At 39.4% G+C, this 23,298-nt stretch overlaps 1 protein-coding gene across 8 annotated transcripts in view; it reads right to left on the reverse strand.

Moving 5' to 3' along the window:
• The window catches only part of DENND1A (DENN domain containing 1A), a 520,849-nt gene that overhangs the window by 213,069 nt on the left and 284,482 nt on the right, over window positions 1-23,298 (reverse strand). For all 8 annotated transcript variants that reach the window (XM_043469511.1, XM_043469514.1, XM_043469510.1 and 5 more), the window contains one exon: window positions 10,034-10,134. In XM_043469511.1, coding sequence (XP_043325446.1) covers window positions 10,034-10,134 — 101 coding nt within the window. The remainder of the gene's footprint in view (window positions 1-10,033; window positions 10,135-23,298) is intronic.

A 23,298-nucleotide genomic window follows, 5' to 3' on the forward strand; every position in this document is an offset into this window, starting at 1 on the left:
GGCTCTGAGTCCTCCAACTGCCAACCCAAAGAGGGAAACAGGATTGTCACATGATTTGCAGTGTCCATAGGGAAAAATAAACTAGTCACCTACAGAGCTTCAACTTTAAAAAGGCAACTGAGGAGGGGTAAGAGAGAAAACTAACATCTTATGGTGCATTTACTAAGTGTTCAGTGTTTTCCATATCCTGGTCAGTCAATATTACTTGTGTCAGGCACCACACTGGACAGGGGATAGAGAAGAGAAAAAAAGAGTTCTGAACCCTACCTATTCAGAGCTTACAGTCAACAGCAGACCGCAAATAAGCATGTTCTTGTAGGTGTGTAGGCTGCTCTGAGGAGAGTTACAAGGTGCCTCAGGGGTAGACCTAAGATGACCTCATCTCATCCCCACAGCAATCTTGAAAGTCTGATCGCCATAATTCACAGAGGAGCCTGTGGCTCCAAGAGGTTAAGTGACTTGACAAAGGTCACAGCTGGTGAGAGGCAGAAAATATGACTTGAAAGGTGGAAGGGGTGCAAAATGCCATTAGTTAATCGAGATTTTCTTAGGGAAAAAAGTATTTAACTCCTTGCCCGGCTTCCAACAGGCCCTCCCTGATTTATGAGCAGTAGCACAGAATGAAGGTGCATGTGAGGATAGGAGCACTCTTAGATTAGGAGGCAGTACAGACTGCCGAGCTGCCATCCATAGTTTCAGTGGCCAGAGCATGGGGCTCACAGCAGTGGGGGAGCTGGGTGCACAGTGCTGGGCACTGGGGATGGTCTGCTAATGTGAGACGCGTGTGTATCTGAGCTGACCGTGATGGGGGGGAGGGAGGACAATGTCCTCCTGAGAGTGGCCCTGTGGCTTCCTGGGTAAGCCTGGGGCTTGTGAAACAGCTGCAAGTCACCAAACCCAACCGAAACAAACACAAGAGTTACAAAGATAACGACTGGATGGAAACCCAGAAAGGTCAACATCAAAGCCTAGAGTAGTTTGCCCTTTTATGCCTCCTCAGTCTACCGGAAGGAGACAGACTAGGGAAATCAGGAAGGGCTCCATGGCTAAGACTACTCCGGCAGGAGAAGTTAATCACAGAGGAAAGGTCAGGAGACGGGGCTCTCTATTGCCTCCAGAGAGTTCAATGAGAACCATAAGAGCCAGAGCCAGGTCACAAAAGAAGTCTCCGGTTTGAGCCACCAGGGACCCGTGAAACCCTCATAGAAATGCAGGAACGAATGATGCACAGAAGAAATGAGAAGAGAAAAAGAGGTTTTTGATAAATAAACCAAGAGAAATAAACCCCCCAAAATAGTGTAAAAGTTGAAAATGAAAGAGGTAATGAGGGAAAGAAACTCTCTGTTTTTCTAGGACTAAGATACGTCACATGTCAAGATGCATAGCGCCCAATTACCTTCTCAGCATAGCCTCTCAATCTTTCAAATATTCACATGGAAGACAAACCCACATTTGTTGTGAGGTTACTCTGAGCTGAGCACTGAACTGCTGCTTTGTGTCTTCTCCTTGTGAAAGACACAGGAACACATCCCTGAATCCCCACCATGAGGGAACCTCCTTCAGAACTGAAGCTTCTCTAAAGATGACGTTACATGGCCTGTGGCTCCTGCCCTACTGGTGACCACGAACATACGTAGAATGTCTTTGCTGTAGAGGCCACTGCACTGTCTTAGAAGTTTCAGAGTTTTCTAAGTGTTGGATTCAAGATAGTCTCCAGGTCAGAGAGGGGTGAAGAATTACCTATCAGATGTGTCATAAGAAATAGAAAACAAGGCCAAGATAAGCACAGGTCAGAGCCAGCTGTGTCCCATGCAGCTCAGGCAGAAATTGGGGCAAAGGAAGCAGGCTGTTGCCCCTCACCACATCAGGCAGCAGAAAGAGGACTGGGAAGTGGGACTAGCAGGGTGGGTCCAGATACTCAGATGTAGATGCACCAGCAAAGGAGGTGGAGGGCCATGGGGCAGTGGGCTGCAATCATGAGTGTGTCCCAAAGAGAAGGTCACTTTCAGTCAGTTCAGTTGCTCAGTCATGTCCAACTCTTTGCAACTGCACCACACCAGTCTTCCCTGTCCATCACCAACTCCCAGAGTCTACTCAAACTCATGTCCATTGCATCAGTGATGCCATCCAACCATCTCATCCTCTGTCGTCCCCTTCTCCTCCCACCTTCAGTCTTTCCCAACATCAGGGTCTTTTCAAATGAGTCAGTTCTTCGCATCAGGTGGCCAAAGTATTGGAGTTTCAGCTATAGCATCAGTCCTTCCAAAGAATATTCAGGACTGATCTCCTTTAGGATGGACTGGTTGGCTCTCCTTGCAGTCCAAGGGACTCTCAAGAGTCTTCTCCAACACCACAGTTCAAAAGCATCAATTCTTCGGCACTTGGCTTTCTTTATAGTTCAACTCTCACATCCATACATGACCACTGGAAAAACCATAGCCTTGACCAGACGAACCTTTGCTGGCAAAGTAATGTCTCTGCTTTTTAATATGCTATCTAGGTTGGTCATAACTTTCCTTCCAAGGAGTAAGTGTCTTTTAATTTCATGGCTGCAATCACCATCTGCAGTGATTTTGGAGCCCCCAAAAATAAAGTCTGACACTGCTTCCACATCTATTTCCCATGAAGTGATGGGACCAGATGCCATGATCTTAGTTTTCTGAATGTTGAGCTTTATGCCAACTTTTTCACTCTCCTCTTTCACTTTCATCAAGAGGCTCTTTAGTTCTTCTTCACTTTCTGCCATAAGGGTGGTATCATCTGCATATCTGAGGTTATTGATATTTCTCTGGCAACCTTGATTCCAGCTTGTGCTTCATCCAGCCCAGTGTTTCTCATGATGTACTCTGCATGTAAGTTAAATAAGCAGGGTGACAATATACAGCCTTGACGTACTCCTTTTCCTATTTGGAACCAGTCTGTTGTTCCATGTCCAGTTCTAACCTGCATACAGGTTTCTCAAGAGGAAGGTCAGGTGGTCTGGTATTCCCATCTCTTTCAGAATTTTCCACAGTTTATTGTGATCCATGCAGTCTTACTAACAACAATAAAAAATGTATTAAAAACCTAATGGATCTGGAATGAAACAGTGGTGATGGCTACACAACCTTGTGAATACATGAAAAACCACTGAACTGTACACTTTTAAAACGATTAATTTTATGGTATATGAATTATGCTTCAATTTTTAAGAATCAAATGGAGAACCTGAAAAGGCAGTTTTGCTACAGAACTTAAGAGAGTATAGGTATAGATTCTTACAAATCCATGGCATCAATATGCAAAGAGCCATCTTTCCTCTCTCTCATTTTTCCACCAGGAAGACAGTTTACTCAGAAATTGTCCAAAGCTTCCTCCAAAGGCTCCTGGCACTTTCAGTTTTGGGTGCTGCTGAAGGAAATGAGGGTGCATCTCAATACAGGCCTCAGTGACTGTCATCATTTAACAATTTCTGTTTAGGTACCTACCTGATGCTACGCTCTTTATGGAGAACTGTATTTTTTATATATTCCTGTGGATGATAAAAGAGACGTTCAGAAAGACTATGTGATTCACCTAAAGACATATATTCAGTAGGACCACAGCCAGGATTTGGAACCAGAGGTTTGACTTCCAAGCGTGAATTATTTTCCACTACTCAGCCTCTCTGCTCAAACCTCAAGGTCAAGTTCAGCCAAATTTTAATAAGGGATTTACCCAGGAATCTATAATTTTGCTTTGTTCAACCAGCACACATTGTTTGTGAACTTTCTAACCATCAGGTCCAGGACAGACCCAACTTCCCTCCTTGTTTTGTCTGAAACTGAAACCCTGGTCCTTATCCCCTCTTATCCTTCCAGACAAGTTCTTGATGCAGTGGTTGCTCACTCTGAGCAATGGACCTATCATGGCCCCTTGATACTTCTTAGCTTAAAAAAATAAACAAAAAAAAAACTGTCCCAGCTTTTGCCTGGACACCTGAGTTCTTTTGTGAAGTAGTATTTCCTCAAGTCCTGAACCACCTATAAGCCCCTGTCTTTCTAGGCCAGTGCTAGAGACATAAAAGGCACTCATAAATACTTCCTGCAAAATTGAAAAGACACAGTTTTTTGCTTAGGTGTTAGAATCTAACTTTAATTGATTATATAGTGAAGAATTTTAGTGATACTTGTCTACCTAATCCACTTTCATCTTATCTGGATTTGCGAACTTGCACTGGATTGTTGAATCATATATATGTGTGTGTGTGTGTGTGTATGCACATGTACATATTAATATATATTGACTATAAATACATATCAATCTTAACAGAAATCAATCCTGAACACTCATTGGAAGGACTGATGCTGAAGCTGAAGCTCCAGTACTTTGACCACCTGATGCAAAAAGCAGACTCATTGGAAAAGACCCTGATGCTGGGAAAGATCAAAGGCAAAAGGAGAAGAGGGTGGCAGAGGATGAGATGGTTGGACAACATCACCGATTCAGTGGACATGAACTTGGACAAACTCCAAGAGATAGGGACAGGGAGGTCTGGCATGCTGCAGTCCATGGAGTTGCAGAGTTGGACATGACTTGGCAACTGAACATAAACACACACACACATATATATACACACACATATATATATAGTCAGTAATAAACATAGTACCTACTCTTTATGGTCACCGGCTGTTTATCAGTGTGTGGGTGCTGTCACTTCAGTTGTGTCTGACTCTTTGTGACCCCATGGACTGTACCCCTCCAGGCTCCTCTGTCATGGGATTCTCCAGGCAAGAATACTGGAGTGGGTAGCCATTTCCTCCTCCAGAGGATCTTTCCGATCCAGGGATTCAAACTTGCGTCTCATATCTCCTGCATTGGCAGGTGGGTTCTTTATCACTAATTACGAAAGAGAGATTAGAGTGGACCCAGCTCTAGTCATCCAGTTGTTGTTTCACAGCTGTGTCTGGACTGTTACCCTGTCATCCAGATGGACTATGCACCCTGTAAAAAGGCATATTAAGACTGTGTGATAAAAATCCTAGATGGAATACATGATGTAGCATGGAGGGGGGTTATTCAGAACCCCACATATAGTACAGATAAAGAGCCTAGAACTAGTATGTCTCACAGAGAATCTAAGCATGCCCATTCTGAGTGGAAGAATGAATTCCAGAGGCATCTAGAAATACCAGAAAATACGATGAATTTTACAAAGTTGGATACAAAATCCAAACCGTAACTGTGCACATTTAACTTTCTAGTTCAATCATGCCCTCAAAGAAAATCAGGAGTTAGCTACTAACTTGGCTCTTGGCCTGGCTGACCTTTGGGGGGAATATGAACTTGTCCTGATCTGCTTTGGAAATATTTTATCACATATTTGTAAATACATTAACAGGTGTCCAGAATAACCAAAATGTACAATTCAATTTGATAACTGATTTGGTCCTTATTTAGGACTATTTCTTAAGGACTAAGGGAAAAAAGGGAATTTACATGGGAAATACCATATGGCTTCTATTGGGACCTTTTATTAGCAACATTTAATTAGCATAGTGCCTGGTACAGAATAAGTGCTCTATAAATATTTGCTGAATGAATGAATAATAATGAATGATAACATTAGTCCATAATTATTAGCCAGTCATCAAAAAGCCTGTGTAAAGAATTTTTTTCACAAAATCTTGGTGATAGGTACAGCTTATTCTCTAATTCTTTAACGGATATTAGTAAGGAAAGCTTTAATATGAAATGGCCTTGGATTTCAAGTGCAGGCTCTACCATTTCTTAGTTGTGTCATGGTGGGTAAGTCCCTAAACTTCTCTGAGCTTCAGTTTCCTAATCTATACAATAGAGCTAACCTCCTGCTGTGCCATGCTAAGTCACTCAGTCATGTCCGACTCTTTGCAGCCTGTGGGCTCTAGCCCACCAGGCTCCTCTGTCCATGGGATTCTCCAGGCAAGAATACTGGAATGGGTTGCCATTTCCTACTCCAGGAGTCGAACCCGCATCTCTTACGTCTCCTGCATTGGCAGACAAGTTCTTTACCACGAGCACTACCTGGGAAGCCCCGATATTTACCTTACAGTTTGATTTTAAAGATCTGCAGTAATGTTTATAAAGAGCTTGACTTTCACACTGTACTCCATATATGGTGATTATTATTATGAAAGGGAATACTGATTTTCATCAGCAAGTCTATCCCTTTGTCCCCAAAATACGAAGGCTCTTCCAATACTGGCAGAGGTCAGGACTGCCATCAGCCAAGGTAGGGAACATTCTCATTTTCACTTTCAAAATCAAGAGAATGGCACAGTTCTAAAGTAGAAAGGAACCAGCAGCACATGTTTTTAAATATTCATAAGGGCTGGAAATGTCTTACTCCTTTCGTTTTCTCTGCCATCTGCTTTTGTTTCTTTTCTTTTCATTCTTATGCCACAGCTGCAAATGAAAACAACCATACAATAACCCAAGTTAAATAAAAAAAATCAAAATAAAAACAATCTGATGGGTAAAAAGAGAAGATGAATTATAAAGTTTTTCCCTGAGCTCACAAGGCAGCAGAAACAAGAAAAACGTTTGATGCGAATAAAACCTTCTGGAAACCAAAACCCATGTCCCACGTTTATAATAACCATAATAAGAGCAACCACCATTTACTAAATGGTCCCTATATGTCACTTGATATCAGTATCTCTAATTTCTAAAGCCATTCTTCAAAGTAGGTAAATCAAACCCATTTTACAGAAAACAAAATGTCAAACCAGAGAGGTAAAATAGACTTTTAATGGTTACATAGCTATTAAGAGATGAAATAGATTTGAACTTGGGCCTCTCTGAATATAAAGCTCAGACACTTTTTCTACCAGTCTCTCCAAAAATGGGGAGGAACATGAACAAAATTAATTTGGGAAATATTTAAGGCAGACTATTTGTATTAAATGGATTTTCTTCAGATAATTAAAATCTGTGATTATAGCTCTAATTAAAGTTAACTTAGATAATTGGTTGTTGTATTTGTGAATGTGCAATTAGTCTTCCACATAATTGCTCGGTTTCAGCATCATACTTTCCATGTATTCACTGCATCCCACAGCTTTGCTATACTGGCTTCTGTGTTACCAAAGGCCCACGTTACAGCTCTTGGGGTTTCTGGGTCCAAGGACTATGATCTATGAAACCAATAGTAGGGTCTAGGTTCAACCCTATTTTAGCATGTCTTTGTCCAGAAGTCAATGAACACCTCATCTTCAAGTGTAATGTAAAAAGCTCTTACAGCCTACACTGTTGTCCTGAAAACTCCTAGCAGCATGTACCTGAAGAAAAACTGGCAGCAGCGGTCCTCATGTGTTAATTACACTTGCGAAGTCTATTATGCATAGAAAGGGCACCTGCTGGCAGCGAAAATGACTAGGACCTGCCCTTCCTGTGCAGTGAGTAAATTGAGAGTTCATTTCTACAGGAGATAATAGTTTTCAGATTCCATTTCGTGTATCCCCTGCATGGGGACATACTTAACATTTAAATCATCTGCAGAGGAACAAACCTCCTTCAAATTTACATGTGTCAGGCTCCTGGCACTTTACTTAAAATGCTGGTTATCCCTGCTGGCTCTTACCACCAAGGACTAAACTCAACAGTGGTGAAAGTCACCAAGCACAGCAGAATAAAGTTATTAGTATTGACTCAAATTTCATGACATTTGTCGTTTCTGACCAAAGCAGTGGTAGCAGGCTGACAGTGATCAAATCAAGCCTTTAAATAGAGGATCTGTTTTTTTCTCTTGGGGTCTTTTATTTCATCATTCTTACATCTCGCAGTTAATAAACAGATACCAATCCCCACAGGCCTGTTATCATCCTATGGTCAAATGTCAAAAAGTTCTTTCATGAAAACAAGAGACCAGGACAAAGACTGCGGTCATACAAACAGAAACTTCCAATATGGAACCTAATCACAAAACTCACTCAGGCTCTAAAAATTAACAAGCCTCAACTGTAAGCTTTTATTTATATTTTTATTTTATTTTTTTAACTATGAGCTTTTAGAGTGAAAAGTTTTGGGTGACAAGGGCTTGGCAACCGTCCTTGCCAAGTCTTCCCTTCTCAGTTAGAGCTGCTGCACTACTGTGCTCGGTCAGGCTGGTAACAGTCCTTGAGAGGGTTAGAGATTGAGAGGAAGCTGAAAAGAGGATTGTGGGTCAGCTTCCACAGGAAAAAGTGAAACAGCTAATAAATCCTCTAAGCAATCAAGAAAGGAGGGCTGGGACCTGAGATGGTGACTGGAAGTAACAACTGGCCAGAATAAACATGGATTTTTTTTTTTTAATGGAACTTTTCAATTATAGAACTATACTTTTTCATTGTTAGAAATACTTGAAAGTATGGAAAATAAAATAAAGATCATGCAGAATTCTTCTCTCTCCCCCACAACACAAATCACTGTTAACATTTTGGTGTCTTTCCTTCCAGATTTCTGCCTCTCTATATGTTTGTTTGTGTGTATGTATCTAATTTTTGTGTTTTATATATATATATATATATACACACACATACACATAATTTTTGTTTGTTTTTATAAAAATTGAATAGTGGGGACTGTAGCTATAAAATTAAAAGATGCTTGCTCCTTGGAAGGAAAGCTATGACAAATCTAGACAGAGTATTAAAAAGCAGAGACATCACTCTGTTGACAAAGGTCCCTACAGTCAAAGCTATGGTTTTTCCAGTAGTCATGTACAGATGTCAGAGTTGAACCATAAAGAAAGTTGAGTGCTGAAGAATTGATGCTTTTGAATTGTGGTGCTGGAGAAGACTCTTGAGATTACTAACCAATCATAAAAGAAATCAACCCTGAATATTCATTAGAAGGACTGATGCTGAAGTTCCAGTACTTTGGCCACCTGATGCAAACGGCCAGCTCATCAGTAAAGACCCTGATGTTGGGTAAGACCGAGAGCAAAAGGAGAAGGGGGCAGCAGAGGATGAGATGGTTAGATAGCGTCACTGACTCTATGAACATGAATCTGAGCAAACTCCAGGAGACAGAGAAGGACAGGGAGCCTGGTGTGCTGAAGTGTGTGGGGTTACAGACAGCTGGACACAATTTAGTGACTGAACAACAACAACATCTATTTTAGGGAAAGTTACTAAACCTTTTGAGGCCTTGGTTTACTGACCTGTGAAATGGAGCTAATAATACTTGTCTTACAGAGTTGCTGGAAGAATAAAATGAGATCACAGATGTAAAGAGATGGTCCAGTAAGTGGTGAGGGGACAGGAGGGAGGCACAGTAGAGATTCAACCGTGGCAACCATTGTTATCACTGATGTTATTGACGGAACATTTTCGTCTTCAATTTTGGGACTCTGAGCTGCTGGTTTTAGACTAGGTAACAATTTAGCAATCAAAATTTTCCAAGTAATGGAAAGTGAAAGCTGTACCATTAGAGAGGCAGAGGGACTACAATGACTTTCTCAGCTCCACCAATCCTTGCACACACAAGCCCCTTGGAGTTCCTACTTGAAACATCAAGACACACAGCTAAGTCTTTTCCAGGAAGAACTCCAAGTCAGCCTCCCTCCCTTCTTCAACTAAAACACATTTCACTCAATAGTGAAATTCCCCTCAAAAGACTTCCTCGCAAAAGAGTGTTTTGAAGCCTGGCTTGTACTCCCAAACCACAGCTGAGGGCAAGTCTTACAGAACGTGCCAGGGCACAGCTGAAACTTGAAGACCTTGGGGATCTCAATTGTTCCTGACACCAGTTTTCAATTCGTCTTAAGAAAGAAAAAAAAAAAAATCACACAACTATTTGGTGCTTTGGCTTCCCTATACCAAGGAATGGGGAAGGTATTATCTATCCACTTGAACTCTCTAGAATGCCATGACAAATATGAAAGCTATGTGGAAACAAACAGGCCAGTGCAATCTGGTGATCTAAAATTCAGATCACTTTGAAGTTAGTATTTTTAATTTACAGTCACCAACCACATTACATTATTGACCTAAGATGCCTGGTTATTCTCTGGAGAAGGAACGGCAGAGGAGAGGGTGAGCAGCGGCCTTACCAGCAGTAGTCCAGCAGATGTGGAGGCAGGACAGGGATGTACACATGCTGCCAGAACATGGGATAGAGCATCGCAGCAGACCCGTGGATGCAGGCAGTCAACTGCAACAGAGATTAGAGATTCAGAGCTAAACAGTCAAAGTTGGGAGACACTCATTTGAGTTCAACAATAAAATTAAATACATACTTATCAACATATTTAAAATAACTCAATAACCCTAATTCAAACTATTTAATAAGAGCTTCATTTTCCGAAAAATATATATTTTTTCATGATTATGAAGCTAATACACAATGACAGTAGAAAATTTAGAAACTGGAGAAAAAGATTAAAGTCTTCACCATCTGAAGATAACTTAACATTTTGGTATATTATCCATATATGTGTATGTGTATGCTCAGTCATGTTCGACTGTTTGAGACCCCATGGACTGTAGCCTGCCAGGCTTTTCTGTCCATGGAATTTTTCAGGTAAGAATACTGCAGTGGGCTGTTATTTCCTATTCCAGGGAATCTTCCTGACCCAGGGATCGAACCTGCCTCTTGTGCATTGGCAGGCAGATTCTTTACTACTGCACCACCTGTGAAACCCATTACCTATATATGGACTTTTCTAATAAAATCAGGATTACTGTAAATACGGTGTTAACTTTCCCTTTAAGTTAATATTATTTGCTGGCATTTTCCCATATCTTTAAGTATTCTTAGAAAATATCTTTTAATGTCACCCAATGAATTTCTTATATTTAACCACTCTTCCATCATTAAGTTATATACTTGGATCAACTCAATAACTTTTATATATGGTTCCTACATGAAGAAATTAAAGACAAAGGTTATAAATATTTTAAGGCACTTAACAAATATAGCAATATAAATATAATAACTGTATTCATATAATAAATAGATGAAGGATTGAGGCTCTTTATACTCCCCCAGCCAAGTACTGAACTGCTGGCCTCCCTATACCTCATTGTACCTATCTTCATTTTATTTTTATTTCTCTGATCATGACTGAAGTTGAACATCCTATTATATGTTCTAAACTATATTTCTTTTTTTTTTAAACTATATTTCTTAAGTAAATGATCTGTTCATATTCTTAGTCCACTTTTTCTGAAGAGAATTTAGTATATTTTAATTGATTTAGAACTCTGGATATGCAAAGGACAGTAATCTTTTCTAAGGGTTTTTGAAAATAATTTATCCTTATTTAATTTTCTTTGAATTTTTGGATAAAGAGAAAGCTTAAATAATTACATGGGCAAATATTTCCCTTCATGATGGTTTCCACTGTTTTTATACTAAGTCCTCCAAATTCTTCCTCAGCATTTAACTCTTTAATCCATCTGGAATTAATTTAGGTTTAAGGGCTCAGGTGAGAATTTATTTTTTCCACAGAGTTAATCAATGGCTCCAACACTGTTTACTAACATCCTTCCACTCCCTCCTTTTTTGGCTTGTCTCTATTTCATATTTCTTTTTTTTCTTAAGAGCTACATATATGATACAATCAGTATTTGATATAACAGAAAAATTAGGAAACAAAGATACAATGGAATATAACTGCTACAAAATTCAGTACAGTGAAAGAAGGAAAAAACCAACACCTTTGGAGATAGGGCTATGAAGCGACAAAAGCCAACAACACGTGTTTCTTTCTGTCTTTTTTCTTTAATGTTTCTTTGGTTTCTGGGAAGCCTGTTCCCATGAGGACTTTGCTTCTTTTGGAAGCTGTTAACCAGCCTTTGCTGACAGAAGGACATTTACGTGGCAAAAGAGTGACGCGGCAAGGCCCAGTTAAAAGAATCCCAGAGGTTAGTGTAACATGAACAGCTTTAAATTGGATATTCTGCTGATGGTTCACAGTTGTGAGTGCTGTGTATTAAACCCACGGCTGCTACCTTTTCCCCTCCTTTTCCCTCCAGACCCTGTTCTTTAAATCAGGTACATGCCATGAACAGGGAGCTCACCCAACAAGCTCTCAAAAGCAAGTCCCAGTGACTCTGACAAGGCTTGTAGGTTTAATTCATCTTTTCTCAACTTGGTAGGTTTCCACATAAAAAAGGCTGTCTTATTATACATGACTAATATCTTCGGGCTTAGAAGAGATAAAAAATCTTTTCTGGTGTTGAGTGAGTGGAAGATGAACCAACTTTACTCCAACTCCACCCTGAAGTCAGGCTGGAGGGTTTACAACAGCCTTTAGTCCCAGCTCTCTTCTTCTCCATCCTTTAACCAAGTGCCAAAGTACTCATTCTAAAGTGCAGGTCCAGTCATGTAACATCCTGCTTTGAATGTGCTTGGGGGCATACCTGGAATAGGCATGTCTTCGTGTCTTCAGCTTCCCATCTACCTATAGAGAGGCATCTCCAGCCACAGTCCCTACTATCTTCTCCAGGTTTATCCTTGGAATAAACTGTTTGCAGATTTAGGATTATATATGTACTCCTTTCCCTGCCCTCTGTATTCCCACAGGCCCAGATCCATGCCCCTAGAGTCTGTTCACTATCTTCTTCTGCAAAGCTTTGCATGGCTCCACTGGGCATCTGTCTCCTTCACTGATGGGATTAAAACTGTGTGAGTTTGTCCTCTCACTGTAAAGGGCAGAAAGACCCTGTCTCTCTTTTGCTCAGTGGCATAGTAAATATAAACACATATATACACGTTTATGTGCTAGGTAATGCAATATTTCTTGAATAAATAAAAAACAATTCCCACTTAGAATATACTCATAAAGACAGCTAGTGGCTTGGTTTTTCATGCTTCTGGACCACCATTTTCATGAGTCTCAGAGAACAGGGTATAAGACTCAAATTCCAAAACAATAACAGTAAGCTTAGACATACAAATACACTACTTTTGGAAAATCAAGTCAATGGATTCATCCATCCATTTATTTAATAATAGCCTACTCTGTAACTCTACAACAGACCAAATAAATAAAAGCACTTAAAAATCTGTATAGTGCCACCTAGAGATATAAGGTATCATCATCACGTGTATTCACCGGTAATTCTCTTTGAAAAAGTCTTTTAATAGAATGTTCCTGGTTCAGACAGAACTTGAATACCGGCCTCTTTTTAGCTTAAATTGGTTTGAGTCTAAATCCTATTTCAAGCAACACAGTGGCACGGATCTTATCTTCAGACAATGTCCTTTTCATGTCTCCTTAGCCTAAAAAAAAAAAAACAAAAAACCTAGCAAGCTAAATGACAAGGTTTTAAAATTACTTATCCCTCCTAAAAATCAAACTTTTAAGATGTGTGATCATCACTTTCATTGGGAAATTTTCTCAGTGCCAAATCTCTGCAGCTATAATAAAATGCTTTACCCATTTGGTTAAAAAACAAACAAACAAACGAAAAGAGTTGTTTGGCTCTTTTCCAAAATACTAAATGACACACACAATGTGTATCATTTCTTAGAAATAATGGCTAAGTGGACCACAGAAAAGCGTTATGACACATCTTTGCTTAATCAGAAATAATATATATTCCATACCTTATCATTAGCCACTTTAAAAAAACCAAACCTCTAAAACCAACTCTCTTAAAAAAAAAAAAAAAAAAAGAGTCCTAAAGGACTATGCTCAGTCCTTACAGAATACAAAATTTAAAAGTAATGAAAGTATATAATTTGGATTGTCGTCAACAAAGGGGTATTGTGAATATTTAATTGAAGTGCAAGTTGAGGAAAATGATCCTATCAAAATCTCACTCAGTGGGAGAATAGAAAGATAGTATGTGTAAAATTTGCCCAAAGTCATTAGTCACAATGAATATTCATCAGAAGCCAATTATCAATCCCACTTAATGACACCCCAAAAGATTTTGCCCTAAAGCAGCTGAATAGTCTAAGACTCCAGACAAAACTAGACAAATTACACAGCCAATAGCTAGTCTAGCCAGGACACAAATTGTAAAGTAAACCACTGGTGGGTTTTTGGACGCACTTTTAGCAAATTCTGTCCTCAATTAAAGGTGCACGAGGTCAGTCTGATTTTGGAGCTTTCTTTTTGGCTGCACAGTTTCCTTTGAGGCAAAGGCAGAGAAAGGAGAGGCGGTGGAGGTAGGACACGAATGAAGAGCAATCAAGGATAACATTTGAAAAATCAGAGACACTTTTTTTTTTTTTTAATTTGAGGTATTTCTTAGGGATAATACCCAGATTGTCACAATCTTAGATACCAATCCAACTGATTCCTAAGAGAATCCTGCAATTTAACATGGAATAAAAGTAAAGAGACCCTCATTAAGGAAAAAAAGGAATCTCAACAGCGTATGTGCCAGGCACCTTGCCAGGGGTTTATGTGTTAAGTCACTTTAGTACTTCAGTTGTGTCCAACTCTTTGTGACCCTATGGATTATAGCCCACCAGGATCCTCTGTCCATGGGATATTTCAGGCAAGAATACTGCAGTGGGTTGGCATTTCCTACACCAGGGGATCTTCTGACCCAGGGATCAAACCCTCCTCTCTTACAGCTCCTGCATTGGCAGGTGGGTTCTTTACCACTAGCGCCACCTGGGGGTTTGTTGTTGTTCAGTAGCTAAATCGTGACTGATTCTTTGCAATCCCATGGACTGTAGCCCACCAGGCTCTTCTGTCCATGGGATTTCCCAGGCAAGAATACTGGAGTGGGTTGCCGTGCCCTTCTCCAGGGGATCTTCCTGACCCAGGGATCGAACCCACGTCTCCTGCATTGAAGGCATTGGCAGGCAGATTCTCTACCACTGAGCCACCAGGGAAGCCCCTGGGTGTTTAGGATCTTGCAAAACACTGTTTTAGAGGTAGGAGTGTGTATGTGTGTGTATGTACACATATGTATTCAACACCACACTTCACAGACAAGAAAAGTTTCAGAGGTGAAATGACTTGCCCAAGGCCACACAGCTTGTAAGTGACAGACAGGACTCTGTAGTAAGAGACATCTCCAGGTCTGTCAGACTATAATAGGCACCTCCACAACACAAAAGTTAACTACAAATGTTTTGAGTATCTATACTGTGCCAATACACCAGGCTCAGGATTCTGAACTAGGTGACATAGTGTCCCTGTTGGCATGGCCAAATTATGTAGAATTTGCCATGCTGTTAGATGATCAAATATCTAAAGCAAAATACCAATTAACAGAAAATGATTTTAAAAACAAACACAGCTGATCATTTCCTGAGGATAAGTTACATTTAAGTAAGGTAGTGTAGCATCTTTAATCCATATCTAGACAATGAATTAACGAGTGTTAAAGGGAAAGGTTTACATTCCCATTTGGGCCCTGGAAAGTCCTACTGGAAAGTCTGGCTTTCACACACTTTCATGGAATATCCACTAAATCTCTTTTTGATCTGAGCAAGTCATTTCCACTCCTGGGTCTCAATATAGAAAACAAGAGCTTAGATTACATGATACCTGTCCCCACTTTCAGTTTTGACAACGTCGATCTAGAGAAACTGCTTATCCTTTGACGTAAAGAATGTTTCTCCTCTGCCCCAGTTCACTTTCCTTAGCCATACTGACTAAGTACAAGGACAACAGACTGTCTCAAAGTTGGTCTTGCTTTCTCATCTCTGCAATCACGGGTGCACCTGAGATTCATGTGGTCTCTGGGAAGCACCACCTTTCAATCACCTCATCTCTATCACCTGACTGTGGAGAGTACAGCCTTCCTCCATGCTTGGCCCTTGACACTCTAAAGGTCTCAGAGGTAGATAATCTTAGGAGACCAGGGGCAAGAGACTAAAGATGTGAGTTCCTCAAGGACAGAGACCACATTTGATCCTCTCCTTATCTCTAACTATGCTTGACACAGAGCAGGTGCTGAGTAAGTGTTTGGGGAATGTTAGAATGCCTCCAGCTTAACATCATGAGGAATGGTAGACAAGATTATCAGGCATTTAACAAACTGCTTAATAGATCACAACTAGAAGCTAAATTCTAAAAAGGTATTGAGATTGCAAGTTTCAAAAGTTGAAAAAAAGGAAAAAAAAATCAGATAATCAGATGGTCAGAGTCACTCTTCAAATACAAGAACTCAGAATGTTAAAAGATTAAACTGACACCTGCTTCATCACAGGGTTAGAGGCATCTGGATTCCTCCTCTGAACCCTAACATCGGGAAACTGATAAAACAAAGAATATAGAAAGAATACCAGGTTATTAACCTTAAAGACGGGTCATTTTTCAGTCTACTTATTTCAGCCAAGAATACTCTTATGTAGAACAATTGTACAAAACTGTATGAATCTTACAAAAGTTGTTAGCTTTCTCAATTTGAGAACTAGATTCTTCTATTTAATTACAAAGCACCCTTCAAGTCATAAGGAAGTAAATGGTGCAGTGATTCAGACAATGTGATTCAAACAGTGTTTTGGTTTTTATTTTATTCTCACATGTAAAACCCACTATAAAATCAGCAAAAAGTCTTAAGTAAAACTTTCAGGGACTCTGAAAGTTAATGTACTCAAACCTTTGAAGAATATCAGAAAAACCTTTATAAATGGCTCAATTGTATGTACTATAGTTAGTGAGGGAAGAGTTGACTTTTTAAGAAACTATCCAAGGTGCTTTAGCGGAAAGAGAACTTAGAAAACCTAAGAAATTAAAGGCTTTCAGCTACTCTAGACAGAAACTGGACATGTGAGCAGAAAGAAGGAAAAGAGTAAAGAATGCTCTGCTTTTCTTAGAAGTCAAATTCAATGCTTCAGTATTTATTTTTTTCTGGGGTTGGAAGGGCAATCTTTCTTCAAATAGTTTTTCTTTCAGTTGGGTGGAACCCTTCTTGGGAAAGGGAAGGGAAAAACTTCCACAAAAACCAACACAGCACCATGGAGTCAAGTTGAGTGCCTTCCACTAAGAGAAAGATCATCCAGACCAGGAGGAAGCTTTCCAGGCAATCACTTGCCTACTCAATCGCATCTCTTCCCGCCTTCCCCTCTTTGTTCTTAAAGCTACTTACTAACTAGAGTGATCAGAGTAAGTTATTAACAAGAGCAACAAGTTTCATGCCAAGATCTGACACTTCAAAACATCAAAGCAATTAAAACCATCAGAAAAAAGTTTTAGCTACCAAAGCAGAGGCAGACATTGTGGTATTACAAACTACCGTGTAAATAAGCCTGCAGCATCATACGTGAGGAAACAGCAGACTTTTTTGTAAGATGATAAAGAAAAAAGATAAAATTACATTGGGATTGATAATAATTCATTTTAATTCATGGACAGCCACTTCTCCATTCTGTGTCTGTGACAGATAGTCTAATTGATCCTGGAGTCAGGATGTGCCCTGCAGATCCCTGCAAAGATGCAACCACTGTCAGTGAGTTGCAGCTGGCACTCAAGAAAAAAATCTATTTTCCACCTCAAGTCTAGTATAAGTGAATATTTATATTTCTTTGAAAATATTTCTAAGGTCATAATTTGTATTTAGCTAATTTATTGCTTTAATAAAGAATCACATTTTTTAAAAGAAAGGAAGCATAATTGAACACAGAATCATGAATACCTAGCTATCAGTCATCCTGTATGTGAAAAAGAAACTAAGAAAACTTGAGGCAGTAGGAGTTACGATATTTGAAGGCATAGGGGGAAGAAAAAACCTCCCCCTGTATAGTTTTGTCAGATAAATTCAATCTCAGAAAGTAACACTGAATTCAGAAAGATTGAAGCTATGACCAGACATCACAGTGACCACTTACTCATCATTTACTATCTGCCAAACACTGTTCTAAGTGCTTCACATATACAATTTAACTCATTTAATCTTCACTGTAGCCCTATAAAGTAGGTAGCATTATTGTTCTCATTTATAGATGAGGAAATTAAGATTCCTAGATGTCAAGGTCTTGGATCTTGTGTGATCTTGTGTAAGGTCACAGTAGTGGCAGAAGTAGGCTATAAACTTAGGGAGACGAGCTCCAGAGTTTGTGCTCTTAGCTCATAGGAAACGGCTTCTGTGATACGACCTGAATTAAATAGACAATTACCGAGAATACACTATGTGTACACACCATGCCCTCAAGCAATTCAAAATAGAGAGAAAAAGATCAAAATGCACACAATCAACTTCAACACAAAAGCATTATGAAAGAGTTGCTATAATAGAGGTTCAAGTGTGCTAGCATATAAAGAAGGAATCTTTAATTCTGCCTGGGGCAAGAATCAGGCCTGCCTGCCAGAGAGAGAGAGAGAGAGAGGCAGGAGAGCAGAACCTGGAAGGATGAAGACAGAAAACAGTCTTCCTCCCTGGGAGTCTGCTCTGGTGGTAATGCTGGGTCAAGTGAACACAGCAGTTTCTTAGGCCACTCCTGCTCTACGCAGTGATGCCTGTGGAGATTTGGACAGGAAATGTCAATTTAGTCAATGACTATGTGACTAGTGAGAAGTGGGTGGATATGGAAAATCTCATACGAGTTGCCATGACTATTCTGTTGCTTGGATTCATTCACCATCTACTCTCACCAGTTGTACTAATTAAATCTTCAGAGCTCTTCCAGGATCTCTATCGCCTTCTTTGCTTCAGAAAGTCAATCAGAGTTTATTGCCCTGAAAAGGTAGGATTCAGAGTCAACATTTACTAAATGAGTAGTATATGTCCAGCAATGGGCTACAGGCTTTCATATCTTTCAAAAACCCTGAGGGGAGTATTAACACTACCCTCTTTTTACTGAAAAGATTAAGTTGCCTGGGGCAACATGGCTAGGGAGGATCAAGTTACATAGGAAGAAATTCAACAAAACCATCTTGACTTGAAGCCTGGTGCTCTCTCCTTCCATGTTGCTGTCCTTTTTCTTGGGAAAAGATAGCAGAAGCAGGGCTGTCTGAATAATCTAGTAGGGAAAACACATAGATATCAAGACAGCAGAAGAGAAAAAACATGAATTTTCACAAGGTCTCTATGAACTCCTAATGATATAGTCTAACCTCATATCACACTTCATTTGCTCATCAGTGACCATGCTTTCAGCTTGCAGAAATTAAAAAAAATTTTGAGTTCTTGACCTCTGACCACATAGTAGGTGCTCCAATTGTGTTAACAAAATCCATAGATGTCTGCCAATGTGAGTGCCATTAGGGCTTTTGCAAGTATATTAAGATGTCAGTGACTTGAACATCACCTATCAGTGTTTTTTGGTAGAGATCTGATTCTTAAAAGAGTCATATAAAAAAGTTATCAATTCTATAATCTAAGAAACATACAATTTATTTCACAAACTGACTACACCACTAAAATAATACACAAGATACTCTGCCAATGTTCTCAATGCAATGGCTGGAAAGAAACATCACCTATTTATACAGATTTATCTAAAATTACCCTAGTGGACTACATTAGCACCCAATAGTACTGAGAGGTTAAATTACTCTTAGCTCTGTCTTATTCTAGACTAGCCAGTGTCAAAAGTCAAAGCTCTCTCAGAAATATGGAAATAATTTTTTAGTGCTAATCTGTACTCACAAATGGAGAAGGAAATGGCAACCCACTCCAGTATTCTTGCCTGGAGAATCCCGTGGAAAGAGGAGCCTGGTGGGCTGCCGCCTATGGGGTCGCACAGAGTCAGACACGACTGAAGCGACCTAGCAGCAGCAGCAGTACTCACAAATGTCTTCTAAACAAACTTAATCAGCCTTTATTACATAGTCTCAATATGAAAAGGACTCTACTGATGCAAAATAATCAAAGAATAAATACTGTCTTAGAGAACTGGTTCTGAATCTGGTTATGTATCAGTAATTCGGGAAACCTTAAAAAAATAGACATTCCACAGTCCCATCTTAGACCTGAATCAGAATGTCTAGAGGTGGTACCCAAGAACTTAAATTTTTATCTATTATTATTTTTATTTAAATTGGAGAATAATTAGTTTACAACACTGTGATGGTTTTAGCCATACATCAACATGAATCAGCCACAGGTATACCTTTGTCCCACCCCATCCTGAATCCCCCTCCCACCTCCCTCCTTAGCCTATTCCTCTGGGGTTGTCCCAGAGCACCGGCTTTGAGTGCCTTGCTTCATGCATCGAACTTCCACTGGTCATCTATTTTACATATGGTAATGTACACGTTTCAATGCTATTCTCTCAAATCATCCCACACTCTCCTTCTCCCTCTGAGTCCAAAAGTTTTTGTTCTTTACATCTGTGTCTCCTTTGCTGCCCTGCATGTAGGATCATTGGTGTTGTCTTTCTAAATTCCATATATATGTGTTAATATATAGAATTTGTCTTTCTTTTCAACTTACTTCACTCTGTGTAATAGGCTCCAGGTTCATCCAACTCATTAGAACTGACTCGAATGCATTCCTTTTTGTAGCTGAGAACTTAAATTTTTAATAAGCTCTCTGAGTGATTTCTAACACAACTAACTCAGGGATCAGCATTTGGGAATCACTAACAATCTGAATCCTCTGTTTAGTCCAAAACATGTGCTCAATGTGCAAGAAGGGCAGGAGAGGAAGTAAGAACTAGTAGGGAAACCATGGCTGGTTGAAGTCACAATTTTTAAAGTACTGCAAATTAAACTGTTGTTACTCTATATATTATAAAGCTTATACATTTTCTATAACATCAATGTTCTTCATTCTTATAGTCTAACATGAACAAGAGAAAAGAAACTCGCACATAATTAAATGAAGAACATAGTTCAAAAAGCAGCTAAGTGTATTTACATTTAAAGACCAGAGAAAAACCACATAAATAAAACATACCAATCTTTTCTATTTCCTGCCAATGGAAGTTCCTTTCATTTATTTCTAACAGTTTTTAATATTCTCTGAGCCACAATAAAATTTTATGTGATGGAGATTAGAGAGGCTATGCTATTTGAAAGTTTGGCTGCAGAGTCTGTATTTCATGCCACTTCATTACATTTTGTTAAGGATTTCCCTCTTCACCAAAAGGGATTAGTTTTCTTCTCACTTCTTTGAATACTCTTCTTAGGTTGTTAGTGTGAACTAGGTTAATCTCTCTTTTAACATATAAAAGATGAACAAACAAAATGTTCAATTTATTTTATTTTTTTAAATGGAACACTAAATTTAGTCTTAGAATTCTCTGTTTGGTAAGTTTCCAGTTACAAGGTCTTGGCTTCCCTTGAGCACAGTTTGAAACAAAATAATGCAGTTTGTTCAGACGGCTGGAACATGCAGAGTGGAGTGTGCAGGCAGAGAGGCCCTGGCTCTGGGCCAGAATTTCAAACCTTCTAAAACTGCCACTCTCATCTAGGCTCCAAGGGCTGCAGATAAGCGAACAGGATTAGTTCTTTCTAGCCCAGATGAGCTAGAAAAGCTTTATACACATCATTTAGGGACATGGCCCACTCTACAAGTCAGGGTAGTCATGACCAGGTAGAGCTGATCAGGAAAGAAGTAAAGATGAAGCTAAGATCTGAAAAATTCCCTAGTCCACAAACTGACTCTTCTTAGGTCACAAGTCCGGGCGGTGCTAAGACAGTGGATGCTGTGAATGGAAGTGGATAGGACAGGACTGGAGCAAGGCTGGGAAGTTACCCAACCCTTCACACCAACACTGAAGTGTCTACTAAAGGCCACAACTGAGGGTGCTGTGGGGAAAAAGAAGTATCACCCACCACTCTCCAGGCCACCAAGACACATTTTCTGGGACTAATAGGAAGAAATTGACAGGGAGAGATACTGGGCTTTTTTGGGTTTTTCCCTTCTCTACAAGGTGTACTTGGAGAAGGAAATGGCAACCCACTCCAGTATGCTTGCCTGGAAAATTTCACGGACAGGGAGCCTGGTGGGCTTATAGTCCATGGGGTCACAGAGTCAGACAAGGCTGAGTGATTAATCGACACAACATACTATTAGAAAAACAGTAATTCTTTTCATAGTTGTGGGTATCACACAAATAATTAGGTGTGGAGGCTCAATTAATTAGGACTTCTGTTGCAATCAGATGATATTATTTCTATAAAGGTCTTATTTTAGACCTACTTGCTATCCACAAGAGTTACCAAAAAAACAATCTGAGTTAAACTCAGATACGAAAATCTGGAAGAAAAATGGGGCCTTTTTGCTAGAAGAAATCTCATTGAAGCATTTACATTAGAGAACAAGATGTAGTTAAATCTTCCCTATTTATCATTTATAAAGGAAAACAATCAATATACACTGCACAAAAAGAACAAGAAGTTAACATTTTTCTTACACAGAATATCACAACATTATTGACTGAGAAAGCCTGAAATGAATATTACCTGACTCTGAACTAAACATGGCTGGGTTTGTCTCTATTGACACACAGTCAGTTTTATGAAACATGGCACTCTGGGATGTTCAACAGCTTTTATCTTTCAGATGCCTGATGGGTCTGAGAAGCATCAAGCCTACATCTTTATGAAACAAAATTGAGAAAAATGTGGTTTGTCAAGGTATGGCAGGCCACATCTGGATCTGTCAAGAGAGGGTCATCAAAAAGTTCAGGCTACAGTATTCTTTGCATTTTCCTTCATCAAAAAGATAATAAAAAGTCAGTATTGAGCAAGTAAAAGGCAACAATTAGAAAGCTTTTAAACTCTAAAATTGAAGAGGTCCAAAGGCTTGGATAAAAGGGATGTCTACTCAGCTACCTATCCCCAGAGAAACTGCACAAAACAGATCAGGATGTTGCTGAACCCCTGTGAGGTAAAAGATGACCCTCTCCTTCCCTAAAGAGAGCTCCACCATCAATTAGTAAAACTTAGAACTCAGTTAAGAATCAACTGTCTGTTTAAAAGTTTTTAAGTCAAAGTAATGTGTTTATAGCCTGAAAAACAAAACAAAAAGTGTTAAAGACTTATACTACTGACAAATAGCAGCCCGTCTCATGATATCCCTTATCCTTAATCAAAAGTAATCACATTCAACACAATATTTATATCCTTATTTTAAAAAAGTATTTAATTTAAAATTTTAAACATTAGTATTTGACTTCCCATCATAGATATTAATAATTTTTCAAAAACATATACATACACCTTATGCCAGACTATTCTAGGAGTTTTGCAACTATTTTATTTGACATGAGGTCATTGGTGACCAAACAAAAGCTGTTTCAGTCGAGATAGGGGCTAAATCACAACACAAGACAGAGGAGAGAATGAGAGGAGAGGAATTAGACACTAAACAGAAGTAACTCTCTTGAGGAATTTTATTCTAAAAGGAAGAAAAGAAATGGGATAAAAGGGAAGTGTTTAAGGATGTTTTGTTTTGAAGTTTGGGAGACACTATACTGTGCTAGTAAGTGTGTAAGACTGTACCAGTGAAG

Source organism: Cervus canadensis, chromosome 5 (assembly GCF_019320065.1).
Source record: "Cervus canadensis isolate Bull #8, Minnesota chromosome 5, ASM1932006v1, whole genome shotgun sequence".
Lineage (NCBI taxonomy): Eukaryota > Metazoa > Chordata > Mammalia > Artiodactyla > Cervidae > Cervus > Cervus canadensis.